General features: G+C 35.8%; 1 protein-coding gene across 2 annotated transcripts; it reads left to right on the plus strand.

The window, feature by feature from the left end:
• The first annotated feature begins 994 nt into the window (after positions 1–994).
• Positions 995–13,576, plus strand: LOC120083033 (vacuolar fusion protein MON1 homolog). 2 transcript variants are annotated; one of them, XM_039038527.1, is made up of 15 exons: positions 995–1,715; positions 2,350–2,445; positions 4,436–4,515; positions 4,621–4,692; positions 4,809–4,848; positions 6,294–6,395; positions 6,591–6,712; positions 7,288–7,420; positions 7,499–7,590; positions 8,631–8,712; positions 9,482–9,546; positions 10,053–10,355; positions 10,918–11,009; positions 11,686–11,750; positions 13,295–13,576. In XM_039038527.1, the coding sequence occupies exons 1-15, from the start codon at positions 1,185–1,187 to the stop codon at positions 13,388–13,390; spliced, it is 1,971 nt and encodes a 656-aa protein (XP_038894455.1). In that variant the 5' UTR covers positions 995–1,184; the 3' UTR covers positions 13,391–13,576. The 2 variants fall into 2 exon arrangements, with proteins under 2 accessions (XP_038894455.1, XP_038894456.1); XM_039038528.1 differs by lacking the exon at positions 2,350–2,445 and having other exon boundaries at positions 996–1,715.
• The last annotated feature ends 1,352 nt before the right edge of the window (positions 13,577–14,928 follow it).

Genomic DNA, 14,928 nt, shown 5'->3' on the forward strand with positions numbered 1-14,928 from the left:
CATGGTTGCCCCTCGAACCATTCATTTTATTGCTGTTCTTCATATTCTTCGCTATATTAGAGGAACTCTAGGACATGACCTTCAGTTCTCATCTCAGTCATCCTTGGCCCTATCTGGTTACTCTGATGCTGATTGGGTTGGTGATCCTACTGATCGACATTCTACCTCAGGTTACTGTTTCTATCTCGGTGACTTTCTTATTTCTTGGTGGAGTAAGAAACAGAGTGTTGTCTCTTGTTATAGTATGGAGTATGAATATCACGCCTTGGCTGATGCTACGTCCGAGTTGGCTTCGTTGGCTTTTTACTGATATAGGAGTTCCTTAATTGTCTGCCACTATCATTCACTGTGACAATCGTAGTGCTATCCAGATAGCTCACAATGATGTTTTTCATGAGTGTAACATGCATATCGAGAATGACTGTCATTTTGTTCGACATCATATTTAGAGTTACAACTTTTCTTTTGCGAGCTGTTTCTACTATTGAGCAATTTATCGATATTTTCACCAAAGCTCTATCCCCTGGGCGCTTCCTCTTGCTGCTTAATAAACTCAAGTTGATTCCTATTTTACCACCTTGAGTTTGAGGAAGGGTGTTAATGTATACTTAGTCCATGTGGTTAGATAGTCTTTAGTTAGTGGTTGGGTCTATTTTTAGTTCCTTTATTCTGTATATATACCCTCTACTTCTTTGTAAACTTAGTGAAATACATTAATATTTTCAACTATTCGATCTCCTATTCCCATCATTATTGTACTAAAAAAAGTGTATTATTTTATAAACTAGTATTTTCTTTAATCATTATATTTTGTTAACATGAACATTGATGTTTCTTAATTTAATATTATTTTATTTGTTCATTTTAAAGAAAAAAGAACGTGCATTTCACGTTTACACTCTAACGTTGAGGTCGATAGAGCATTATGTCAATTGAGATACGCTCATTTTGACCACTTTTACCTATTTTAATTGAGGAAAGGTTTCTCAAAAAAAAAAAAAAAAAAAAAAAAGTTAGGAAACCCAACCCGAAAAGAGAAGAGTGCAACTCGGATCCCTCCCACCAAGTGGCGACAATCTCAGAGCTGGGCTTTCACGAAGGTCTGATCGCGTTCAATTTCCTTCTCTTTGATCAGCAAAGCTAAAGTTTTCAATCGGAAAACGATTCAATTTCTATTCACAAACATGTCTTCTGGGTTGAGTTCACTATCATCCAGTGATGAACTCGACAATTTCAACCCTAGAACATCATCCGCTACGCCACCTAAACCTCTCGAAGAAGAATTGGCGTCTCTAGCATTGACCTTACCACATCCCCACCGGCTCTCCGACCAAGAGGATGTTAATGGCGTCTCAGATGGATCCGAGGGCGACAGCACTAGGTTTGAAATTCAACGGAGTGACGAGGAAACGGGGGTCGGCGTAGTTTGTGAAGCGAATTCGGCTTCGGTGGTTGAGGGAGCGACGGGGGGTTCTGATGGTGCTGCTGGGGTTGTGTGGGGGAGGACGAATTCGGAGATTGAGGTGGATAGACCTGCCAGTCCTAGCAGCAGTGGGTATGCAGGTGAAAGAGGAAGCAGCAGTGCTAGTAGCGGGAGGTCGGAGATGGATGGAGTTGCTGAGGATGAGATACAAGAACTGAGAGATGACGCTTCTGTTGGTGAGAATTCGAAATCTGTACCTTCGTGGGTTCCTGGAAAGCGGCATGGTGATGAGGTAATGTAATTTGGCAACTTGTTGAAGACTGTTTGATTGAAGAATTTTGAACTCCATGCCTCTCATTGTCTGTAGAGTAGATCATGAACGAATATTGATGTTTGTGCCTTCCTTGGTATCTGTTTCCGTTATATGTTTGGTTAGAAGGGACATTGTCTCTGAATCTTTTGAGGAGGGTGGGCTGGATTTAAGGAAATTTGAGACTTAGAAATTTGGTACTTCTAGCTACATGGCTATGGTGGTTTCCTCTATAATTGAATACTTTCTTGTTAGGTTATAGTGAGAAAATATGGGTGATATTATGTTGGGTGGGTCTTGGCCTAGTCAAGTGTAGATCATTTTTGTCCTAGTCAAGTGCCCTTCATTTTCATATGTTTTTCCACTATTCCCTTGCATTGGAAGGTATAAACCAAGGTTAAAAATTTGGAGGATTAACATGACTTTACCCAAAGGTCTTCCTCGCTAATGTTAGAGGCTCTTGGTAGTGCTTTTTGTGAAAATGTGTTTTAAGAAGATTTAAACCACGTGCTGTGCAGCAGTAGTATTGTAGTAGTTAGTTTGCAATTTTGATTTGGGAATTGGGATAGCCTAAAATGTAGCAGATGATGTTGTGTTTCTTCATCTGCCATTTCAGGATAAGAGAAGAATGCTCTGTCATGTTACTTTTATTTGGGGATCCTTTAGCTTGCGAGAAACAAGAAAATATTCAGAAGGTTTGAGAGATCTTTGGGTAGGTGTTGTTCCAATTCACTTTGTAATCTTTGGTAGTCTTTGTTTTTCTTATGTTGGCTCCTTTTCATTGTGGGCTTCCTTTGTCTGGTATTTTTTTCCTCGTTCTTTTATTCATTTCACTGGGTGTTTGTTTTCTCAATAAAGAAAGGGAAAAGCCACTTTAAGTCTATTTGCAAAGATTTTGAATGGGTTGGTGCCTTTGGTGGTCAAGTGTATAGCTGAAAGAATTCTATGAAAAAAAAAAAAAAGTGTATAGCCGATAGAAAGTCTCTTACCTCCTTTGCATCCATTTTCTCTGATATATGGGTTAATAAGGTTTCATTTACAATAGCATAAAATGATTCCTTTCTCACTAAAAATCTTCCTTTCTCACTAAAAATCATGGAGCTTCATCATGATATCATTTCATGGCATGCTAGTTTCTTTGCTATCTTGAGGGGAATAGGGCTTGAGAGGAATAAACACCAATTAAAACCAACAATCATAATTGCCACAATAACAATGAATGCAAAAATTGTCTTGAACCGATTGACAACAGATTGATGGCCTGTCAGAATGGTGTGGTGGATGCTGGCAGACTGTCAAAGCTATTCGACTGTTGCAGCATGCCAGCAATTGACGAGCAGATGGATGAGTCATGAGGCGCAATGTTACAATGTGGTTGGTTGGTGACGGTCGAAAGAGACAAAAACGATGAGCTCCTGGATCTGAATCGATTTGTGTTAGAAATGGTGGTGTACAAAGACAGCAACAATGGAGACTAGAATGGAGGCAACTAACGGCTAGGGTTAGAATGAAAGAAAAAGTAGGTGGGAGGTCCAAACGAAAAAGACTTGCAGGGAGAGCTAGCTGAAATAGAGTACTGACTGACAGGGAGTGGCAGGAAGCAGTGGTTGAAGATGGAACGGTGTGGCGGTCGGAGGCAGCTGTGGTGGCTTGAGGCTGGTTGGAGGTGGCTAGGGTTTTAGAAGAGAGAGGGCCGAGGAGGGTCGGGGAAAGAAAGAAAGAAAGGGTCGGATTTTTTATTATTTGACAAACTAACAATGACCTCCTAACGTCTTAAGTTTAATGGTATTTTTCTGCAACATCAAACAACACCAGTCAATTAACTTCAATTTAATAAGAGGAAAAGGCAACTTGCCTGAGGAGCCACAATCTGGGTTTTCAGTAAAATGATGATTGCAAAAATTCCTGGTCTCTCTCTACCCTGCCTTTAAGTTGTTACAGGCTAAGGTTCTTACGTCAGAGTGCTGTTTCCAAATCAGACCCAAACACTTCCTCTATTTCACACTCAGTTAGATTTCTTCATTAATCGTTTAAGGAGGGATCAGGGATCAAGTTCTCCTTTCACATTGGTCAGCCCGGTCTAGGAAATATTCAGGTAAAGATCCTTGTGGAATAATATGGGGGAAATCCTCATTTTCTTGTACTAAGGTTTTACTATTGTCCTAAACAGCAACAACCCCAACGAGTATGTATCATCAGACTCAAAATTTCAGTGTTGTATTTTGTGGGTGATGGGTAAATTGATTAGTTATTTCACTTCTGCGTGCTCTGTTATAATTATCATTATCTTCTTTTTTGTTTTTGTTTTTTTGGTTGACTTACACATGTTGCTATGGTTTCAGACACTCATTTGGATCTGTTCCCTTGTAGACTCTACATAACTACCTGTTTGAACGTAACTTGATGCACTTGAATTTCAAGTCATTATGAGCTTGCTAGCATATGTTGACATTACTGTATGTGGCATGGAGCAATGTTTTGTTTATAGTTAAGCCCAGTTATCAGTAGTTATAATAAAATATAGGCTTTGAAAGTATAGCCCCTTTGAATCCTTTTCAAAAAAAAGTATAGCCCCTTTGAATACATCGTTTTAATTGCCAAGAAAAACTACTCATCACTTTTGCTTCATAGTGGTGACTGACCTAACAGACATTGATTATTATCACTACACCTTCCCTGATCAGTTAATTCTTAAAGTTCAGGATGATGCTTCCATATCGTGGAGAAAAAGGAAGAAGCATTTCTTTATTTTGAGCCATTCTGGAAAGCCTATTTATTCCAGGTTTGTTCTTGTATAAAAAAACAGTTTTACCTGCTCAAACTTTAAAGCACCATGATTTTCAACCTTCTACTGGGAGCTTATTTAAATTTAATTAATGACATCCAGGTACGGAGACGAGCACAAACTAGCAGGATTTTCAGCCAGCTTGCAGGCAATCATTTCCTTTGTGGAGGATGGGTAAGTTGCTGGACTTTGCTAAGTTATCAATGAGTTTTACGATATTTAAGCATTATGATATCCAACGTTTCCTGAATCAATGCTCCACATTTATGATTAAAGAATTGCCTTTTCAGGGGTGATCGAGTCAAATGGGTTAGAGCTGGAAAACACCAGGTCTGTTTTCTTTTTCTTTTATGTTATTTTTATGTGCGTGTGTGTATCTAATTGGTTACTTCCAATGTTGGTTATTGCCTTATTGGAGTTGCATATTCTTATAACTTTAGGTGATTTAGGGGAGTCAGAATGGATCTTTTCCATTGCCCGTTCTTGATGTGCACTTCTTTAAGTGACAAGGGAATGAACTGATAGAGTGGGGCTGACTTAAAAAATGAGAATAATTCTGAAATGTCATTCCTTCACCAATGAAACAAGGGAATAAATTCCATTCCCATCCTCATTGTTGGGTCCTGCTAAATTTTTTTATTTATTTCTTTGCTTTCTACTTGGTTTGGATCTCACATGCGTTTGAATTTCAGTTTCATTTTATAAATGGGTATACAAAATCAGTGACGTTCTCTTTGGTCCAATTTCTATTCCAAAATACTTTCTGCAAACATGATTTTAGAAGTGTTCTGCACCCATTCCACAAATTTTCTTTTCAGTCAATACTCTTTCCATTTCTCTTCGGTTCTTATTCTCATTAAGTAGATGAGGCCTTAGTTCTATTTGTTGACTCAAACCTATTGAAGCAGCTCTCACTAATCTCCCAATGTACTGTATTTATCTATTTTATAAGCCTACAAACGTAATCTAAATCATCAAGAAGGTATTTAGACACTTTCTTTCAGAAGGAGCCAATGTGATAGGCAGCACTCATTTTTGTGAATTGTAGCAAAACTCAATAGTCCTCTCCCCTAGTGACTAGGGGGTCTTAGCATAGGGAACATTACACAAAGATATTGATCTTTTCTAGCAAAAATGGATATGAAAAATTGTTGAAAAAATGAATGGATATCCTTCACAAACAAAATGAATGGATGTGGGTATGGGTGTGGCTGTGTTGGTTTCAACCCAAGTAGGAAATATGTGTGCACATTAAACAGAAGTGTTTTCAGTTTTGCTCACTGGTTGAAGTGGCTACTTTTACTTCCTGATTTCAACCAAAGTAATAATTGTTTTTTTTCTTCTCTTTTTCTTCCCTTCTTTTTTGGGAACAATGAAATAGACGGGTGGAAACACCTAACACCTATAGGTGATTGACAAACTTACAAGAAAGATATCCAATTTTAAATAAAAAAAGACAGACTATAATCTGAAAAAGGGTGTTTACATTTACACCAGTATCAACCTGAGCAATGTATGTGCGTGCAAAATTTGTAAGTATGCTGTATCTTTAAAATTATATGTACGCAAATGTTATTATTTCATTTTCAAAGAGTTATCTATGTTTATGAAATTATCTTATGGTGCTTGTGATACTAGTGTAGTGAAACTGGAAATTGGAGGGACAGATCCTGTTTGTTCGTGTTTGTTTTGTTTTGTTTTTTCCCCCCCTGATTTCAACTTTCATATTTTGCTTCTGTTATATTAAACTATGACTATTGCCTCCCCATCTTCAGGTCGTCTTTCTTGTGAAGGGTCCAATTTACTTGGTTTGCATCAGCTGCACAGAAGAGCCTTTTGAATCATTAAGAGGCCAGTTGGAACTTATTTATGGTCAGGTAGCCTTGGTTTTGCTTGTAACCCATTGAAATATTTCTTCTTTTCTTTTGTCTCTAGCTTTTGTACCTGAATTGCTGCTTCTTTGTGCAATCGAGTGATCATCTTTCTTATTGTATGCTTAAATTTTATGAATGAATATTTGTTGCTGTCATGGTTTCTTCACTTATTTGATATATTGTAATACGTGCATGCAGATGATACTTATTCTAACAAAGTCTGTAAATAGATGTTTTGAGAGAAATCCCAAGTTTGATATGACTTCTCTTCTTGGAGGAACAGATGTTGTCTTCTCCTCTCTCATCCATTCATTCGGTTGGTTAGTTTCAGCACTCTTGACCTACCTATATGTTTTTCTGGATGGGAAACACCGGCCTGTTCCCTTTCTCAGTGTAAACTGCTTAAAAAAAACTGCATTTGCTCTTTCTTGAACTGTTATTCTGCTTATGCTAAAATATGGCATCTATTTTAGCATCTATTTTAGCACCATCCAGACAACTCCAGTGTTATAATAAGGCATTTATTGACTAAGATTTTGAATGGAAAATATTGGACATTGTTACACATTTTAGTTAACTTAATTTTGCAGTTTCTGCGTCAATAGCAGTGTATATAGATTTTAAGAGCATAGCATCTATCTGACTATTTCTGGATTGTTCTTTTTCTACTACACATAACTTAGGAACTTTCCCTTTTTTTGGTTTTTATTTTAATTCAGTCAGTTTATTAGGTTTTTTTTCTCTCTCCATATAAAATGTATGTATGACTATTCTTATCATCGAGTATGGCTGGTTGTACTTTTTGATATCATGTTTCAGTGAGGGGCAGTGGAATTTCATTTTGGAATGTATGATTTTTTTCCCCCTTATTTCTAATTGATTGGTCCAACTTCAGGAACCCTGCCACTTTTCTTCATGCATACACTTGTCTTCCTCTTGCTTATGGTACAAGACAAGCTGCAGGTGCAATATTACAAGATGTTGCTGATTCAGGCATTCTTTTTGCAATTTTAATGTGCAAACATAAGGTGAACTTTCATCTTCTTGGCCCCCTTCCTGCCCTTTGGCTCCATGTAGAATATATAAGATTTGGATTGTGATTGCAGGTTATCAGTCTTGTTGGTGCTCAAAAAGCTTCTCTTCATCCTGATGACATGTTATTACTTGCCAACTTTGTGATGTCGACAGAATCCTTTAGGTAAGTTTCAAATTTTAGGTTATATTATTCTGCTTCATTTAGAAAACAACCAAATTTTGCTTCCAACGTAAGCTCAATAAATTAACTTCGGCACAAGTGTGGTAAGTCTACTGATTTTATTATTTTCTGGTACAATGTACAGTCAGGGTGGTGTCACAGTTAAAGAAAATTATTCCATAACTTGCTCTTATCCATGATCCTTCAGGATGATTGGTGTTTTTGTATTTTGCTTCTGTTTCTGGAGGGGGAGCCGTCTTCTCTTGGCTCTTAGGATGTCCTTATTTTCCTTTTGTTCAATTCATCATTTCAGGTTTCTTATAAGAAAAGGAAAAAAAGAACCTCGTGTCTTTATGAACTCTTAGACACATGGATTTTTTTCTTTTTCTTTCTTGGGTAATTACGGTCTTGCTCAAATCCTCCACAATTGGGAGGCCTTGATGCTTTAGTTCTGTAGGGGGAGGGGCCTCTTGCCTCTCTGCACCTTGGCTGTTCTAATTGTGATACGGTCCTGTTTCTTATATAAAAAAGTTGTAGTCGTAATGTTCTGTCCTTATTTCTTTGGTGCCTTTGGATACCTTTGCTACTCCATGTGAGAGATTGTAAAATGTTTCTTACACGCATGTTTGCTTTATGTGCTGATATCTGTCTGTGAATATACATGCACATATTCACATAATAGTTTAATCATGATTGTAGTTTCCTCTTATCTTATAGAAGATTTAAGCTATTTTCATTGCTACGAGTTATTCATTTGATTTAAGAGGCAACGTTGATGTCTTCTTGAAATTCCAAATAGGTTTCTTCACCATCTTCTATTTTCTGTTTTGTGTTTTACATTTCATTCCCCTGTTTGTCGAGATTCACTCTTTTTACAACTGCACATTAGGTTTTTCTGATATGTAAATGTCATTGACTAAATGAGCGGTGGGTGCTTTAGATATCTTCAATTTGATTGACGTGGATCATCTTAAAAATTGACTCGCCTTATCAATAAACAAGTGGGTACCTGTTCATTTTATCTTCTCTCCCTTTTAATGCAGGACATCCGAGTCTTTCTCTCCAATATGCCTTCCAAGATACAATCCTATGGCGTTTTTGTATGCATATGTTCATTATTTCGATGTAAGTGAGACTAATACTTTGTTTTGTTTTTTTTTTGTTTCTTTTAAAAGTGAGTCTAATACTTCAAATTTTATTGGGTAAAATACTTGGGGTAGGATTTAAACTTAGTTTCTATGTGGTCCCTGACTTTCCAGCTAACACTTGTTCCTTGAGACATGAACTTAGTTTCTATTTGGTCATTGATGTTTCAAGATCGACAAGTTTGGTTATTGCAATTTAAATTTGATTTCTAATTTTTCCTTGAAGTTTGGCCAAAATGAGGGAGAAATGTTCTCATGAAAGTTTTGTGATGCAAGTGTGGGGGTATTTTATAACTGCATTAGTGATGAAGAAGAGGGCATATCTAGACTAGAGAGTGAATAGGAATCTCTTCTGTGGATGAGAAGTAAATTCTGGCTGTAGTCAGTCTGAGGTAGGGAGAGAGGAACTTTCTCTCAACTTCTCTTAGGCTTGTACTTTTTTGGAACTTTTTGAATGAAGTGGAATCGATACTCAAGACCTAATTAGTGTAAGATTTTTACTTTTCAATTTAGTATCAGCAACACCCCTACCATGTTTTTTTTTCCACCCTTATTTAATATTAGTAGTCTAGATTAGTGTCCAATTCCTTACCTCGGTAAACTGTTGTGATTTGGAAGAATGCAAGTATTGTGATATTCTTCATCGATTGAGCTTTGTAATTTAATTGGTTTTATAGTGGCTATAAGTAATTGTGATGTTCTATATATTATCCGCACTGCATATTGACTGAATAAACGTCTTATGGCAGGTTAACACTTACTTGATGCTCCTTACGACTAATTCAGATTCATTTTATCACTTAAAGGAATGCAGGTGAAATAGATGTCATATATCATTACTATTAGAGTGTCTTTTGGCTGTCAACTAAGGAAAAAATGGAACATGTTTTTACCAACCATAATGTTTTTGTTTTCTTTACACCATGGATGCCCTGTCCTGCCAACCCACCTGACATGCTTTTAAAAATTCAGGTCGGCTACATAAATTGCATTTAAGTTTGAGGAAATTACTTTATTCCTATCAAGCAAAAATTTTTCTGACCACCCTCTTTATCATGTATTTTATTTAGGATGATTCACTGTATAAGATGTCATGATTAAGAAGCATACTGAAGCAACATAGAATGACATTAAAATTTTTGTCAAGAGTTAGGCTGATGACAACCTCATTGTGCCTTTATGATTATTTTAAACCTCAAACCAATTACACACTGCAATTTTTCTTGTTATTCAAAAACATACGTGGGTGCTTACTCAATAATTGATAGTTGATACTTTTTTTCCATCTTTGCATGGTCTGGAAAATGGTCGACATCAAAGGATTCGTATTGAGACTGTCCTTTTGAAGTCAAATGTTCTTAGCGAAGTTCAGAGATCCATGTTAGATGGTGGGATGCATGTTGAAGATGTGCCTGTCGATTCTTTACCTCGTTATAGAACTATATCTCCTCATTTGGGCCAACAAAGAGCTCCATCAGAATTTCCTGAAAGATTCAAGGAATCTTATGCTGGGATGGGTGGTCCTGGTGGACTGTGGCATTTCATTTACCGTAGTATATATCTGGATCAGTATGTATCTTCTGAATTTTCATCTCCAATTAGCAGCCGTCAACAACAGAAGAGGTATTTGTGGCAAATTTCTAATCTCATACATAACGCTTTGATAATTTTTTTAAGCCCTCCTTATTTTTTTTGAAAAGGAAACAGCCTTTATTAATCAATAAAAATAGTACAAGAGATGAGTACTTTGATAATAAAGGCGAATACAAAGAACCAAACAAGAAACCAAAGGATCAGTAGGTGCACCCAGACATCTTAACTAGGTTGACACCCCCATAGCACCCTCATCATGTCCAACATAGAGATAAAGCCATCAAAGGCTAATAGAAGAGCAGTCTAATGAGACAATACAAGGAAAATCTTGCAACCGGACAATGAAAAGAACTAAGCTACAAAAATCTAAATTACATCAAAGAAGTTAAGACAATTAAGAATACTAATGAAAGAGAGGCTGCTGTCTCTATCGCCGGTGCTTCGATTAGTCTTCCATTTGAAAGAAAGGCTGCCAATTTAAACTTATGTCTTGCAAGGAATAGGCTTCAAAGCATAAGCCCTCCTTATTAATCACACATTTTTTAGATAGAATTTATTTCTTTTCATATTTGTTTTGATTTCTTTATTGCAGATTGTACAGAGCATACCAAAATATTTATGCTTCAATGCATGATAAAGAAATTGGCCCTCACAAAACCCAGTTTAGAAGAGATGAAAACTATGGTACGTTTTTTTGTTTTTCCTTGACATTGCCAATTGGATGGACACAATAATTTATTTTTGGATAATTATACCGCACGCACTCTTGATGGTAGGTAAGAGGGTTATTTGTTGATGGTAGGTAAGAGGGTTATTTGTTTATGTATTTATTTTATTCTTATTAGTAGTATTTTTTTCCTTTCAAATTCATAATTTTCTTGTTATTGGTCATATCTGTTCTTTATTCAATGTGTATTTCTTTACATCAGAATCAGACGTTTTGCTTTGACTTTAGTTTATCTTTTATTATTTTTTTGTTTCGATAATCCATCACAATCTATTTCTGTTCTATTACATCTAATTCACCCCTCTGGATTTTTCCTATCGTATACCACCAATCCATTGTCATGATAAAGAGTTTGCTTTTTATTGGAGTTTTAGCCTTCCAGAGCCTAAGTATGCTCCAAGTCGAACACCTTATTAGTGTGCCATAAACATCTGAACAGATATTTATATAATAAGAACCAACACCTTTTAATATGCAGAATCTTGTATCAGGTGTATGCTTAGGTTTGAATTATGCAATAGTGGAAAGAGTGGCCCGTATCTGTTTCAGTTGCATTAAACCCATTATCTGCTTAGATATAAAGATATGTGAACATAATGGCATTCAAGTTTTAATGATGGTTTTTATTGGCAGTTTTACTCTGCTGGGTCACCCAAGATTTTGAGCTTTATGCAGCATTTGATCCATTGGCTGATAAGGTATTTCTTTTTTTCGATTTATGAGTATTTCTGGTTGGCTGAAAAAAGTTCTTATATAAAGGCATGGTGACCATGTTCTTACTTGTAGGTCTTTCATGAATGTTGGTATGGTGAATTTTAATGTAATTTAATTAACTATTTTTCTATTTGACAAGAAAAACACTTTTCATTGATGTTTGAAAAGTTCCAACTTGAAATTACTGGTGAAACAATATGAACTTTAATTAGATCTCAACTCTTTAATACATGAATGGTATATTTGGATTAAACTCCCAATTTGAAAAAATGGTGCTTGGACATGGTTTGGCATGTACGAAATTTGTGGATGAATATTTTGGTCCTACTTCAAAATTTGGATTGAAGGGAACGGAAGAGTCTTGAAAGATAGTCTGGAAGACATTATGAGTTATTTGGAGGTTTCTGTTCCATGTATCTAGTTGGCTTTTCTGCTTATAGAGATTCCAATTTGAGTGGTCTCTTTTACAGATCCAACTTTTTGAGTTTTCTTGTCGTCAATTCTAATTTCATTCTCTCCTCTGAAAAGAAATAAAAATAAAAGGAAACCTCTTGATTGTTTACTCATAGTAGATACATGGGTTCTGGGTGATATCCATGTTCAATATTAAAGATTTGGATAAGAAGGAAATTGTTATCTTATACCGTTTGTTTTGCATACTTTGTGATGGTAGCATCTTGTCTTACTTTAATGACTTTTTGCACCTACACATTTGTTTTTGACAAGAAACAAAACAATGAAAACAAAACTTATTGAAGAAATTAAAATATAGTAATGCTAAAAAATCAAAATATACAAACTCTGCAAAGGAGTGAAAGAAATACAATTACAACGGAAATGTAAAAGGCATCCCAATTTAAGCATATATCTTGTAAAGAACAATCAAGTAAAGACTTGGGAAGAGAACACAATGAGGAGGGATTTAATCTGATGGACCCAAAAGATCTATCTATTGAAGATGCCTACTTTTGAGATTCTCTCCCTTCCCAACCATAATTCTGATCAGAGAGCTTTCAGTGCATTAATCCATATGAATTTATGCTTATTGACTTCTAAAACTGCATTAATCCATAATAAGTTTGGTTTTGGTGCCAATGAAAGCCCAACCAGTAATTGAAGAACACTACACTTTTATTAGTGACGTGCTACTCTGATTCTGACCCTGCTTGTATTGGGATGATAAGAGGTTTTTCTGAATCTTCCATAGTAAAGGAAATTTTGGCAAGCTGGTTGTTTCTGCTCGAGATGGACTTTTTAGGATAGAAGTAAATAAAAGAGAGTTTGGAGCCTCCTCCTTTGTTTTTTAACTCTTCCTTGCTTCTTCCATTTCCTCTTCTTCATTTTTTTCTTTCTATTACTGGTCCACTGGAACCTCACCCTTGTAAATATATGTTTTTTCCTCTACTGTTCCCTTTATGTGGCTGTGTATGCCTGTTGCCTTTCTTTTATGTTTCCCTTGATAATGTAAATTTGATTTTCTTTTGGGGAAACAAGAGCTTTTCTGACTGTAGAACATATGATTTCACAGGCTTTGGCGATAAAGATCTGCAATCGAGTTTGTCAATGGATTAAGGATGTGGAAAACGAAGTTTTTCTTCTGGGTGCAAGCCCATTTTCATGGTAACACTCCATGTATTATAATTTTTGTGTATTCATGTTTATACACATCCACGGTTTTGCATTTTATTTATTATAGAGTGTAGGCTAGCTTACAAAACTTGTATTCAATTAATTCCATCTACTGGAAAAATAGGTACATTATATTAGTGAAAATCTATGAAATGAAGATCTAGTTTTTCTAACTATTGTACAGGTAGGTGTACCAATAGCTCTTACAAATTAGACATTGAATAATAGCAATTCTTTTGAAGTTAATGCCCCAAGAGTAAGGTTGATGATCTGCTTACATGATACACTTTAAGTATTGAATCGTTTTTTATATTTTGGTGATGGGATTGAGTAATAGAGAGCAATGATCAACTGGTTTTTCCTACATTCTCATGGTGGTCGTCTTACTGTACTGTAGGGTAGGGCTAATCCAAAGTCAACCTTATAATAGTACCTTTTAGAGGGTGTTTGGGGCGTTGAGTTGAGTTCTGAAATTTGGAGTTAATATGTAAGAGTTAGAAAGTCTGTATTTGAGGTGTTAAGTTTAGTTGGAGTTTCTCGATAAATATGCAAAAGAGAGGGGAAGATCTTTGTAGTCTGTTATTTCAACCAATTTGCTCTAAGCCTCTCTTTGTTGTAAAATTTCCTCAACCAAGTATATGGAGTCCCAATTTATACAAGTCTTTAAGTGGCAAGTGAATCGAACTAAATGGATCAATACCGATTGTCCTTAAATGGTTTGGAGGTTTAACAGTAGAATATCAAAGAGCAGAAAAAGGAAAAAAAAATTAAGCATCTTTATGCTTTAACCTCCAATTTTGAATGGGAGGGTTTTAATCTCTGGAAATGGTTGCTGTATAAAATAATCAGAACTAGGAGAATGCTATAATCTGGAGTCGAAATAATGTACGTATAGTACGAAATCTCATCTGAGTTTGGATGATTTAAATGTAAAGTTTATGGAACACAAGTGTGTAAATGCAGGTCCCCTATGGCTCTGAATTACAGGACTTTTTCCACTTGGAGATTTGTGATTCTAACTCTTGTTTTTCTCTTTTTCTTTTTTCAAGAGAGAAACAAAAACCTTTCTAGTGTTTGCCCCTTTTGTGGATGTTGAAACTGAACATTATTTCAGTGGGTTTTTGTCAACTTCTGGTTTTGCTTTGCTTTGCTTTTTAGCCTGCCAAAAAGATCCCAATCTCCACCTTAAATCTGCCTTTTTGAAAAAGATATTTCCCATAAATTTAGAAATTGAAAGATCATCTATCAATATTTAGAAAGTACTCTTTTAAAATGGAGCACCCAATAAATGTATGTGTTTTTTCCCCCTTGGTTTTGAAGTGCTCATTGGGCACTTTAACCAATAAATTAAGCACTCAAATTAATTGTGATGGTAATTGTGGCATTGAAAAAAAGTATAAAATACAGTAGTAAAGTGTACACTGTACAGTGAGTTTAATATGTTTTTGTTTTTGTTTTTGTTTCATTTTTAATAAAAAAGTGTGATATGTCAATTTATTTTGTTCAATTTGCCCACTTCTCTTTTCTCTTTTT

This window comes from Benincasa hispida, chromosome 8 (assembly GCF_009727055.1).
Source record: "Benincasa hispida cultivar B227 chromosome 8, ASM972705v1, whole genome shotgun sequence".
NCBI classification, from domain to species: domain Eukaryota; kingdom Viridiplantae; phylum Streptophyta; class Magnoliopsida; order Cucurbitales; family Cucurbitaceae; genus Benincasa; species Benincasa hispida.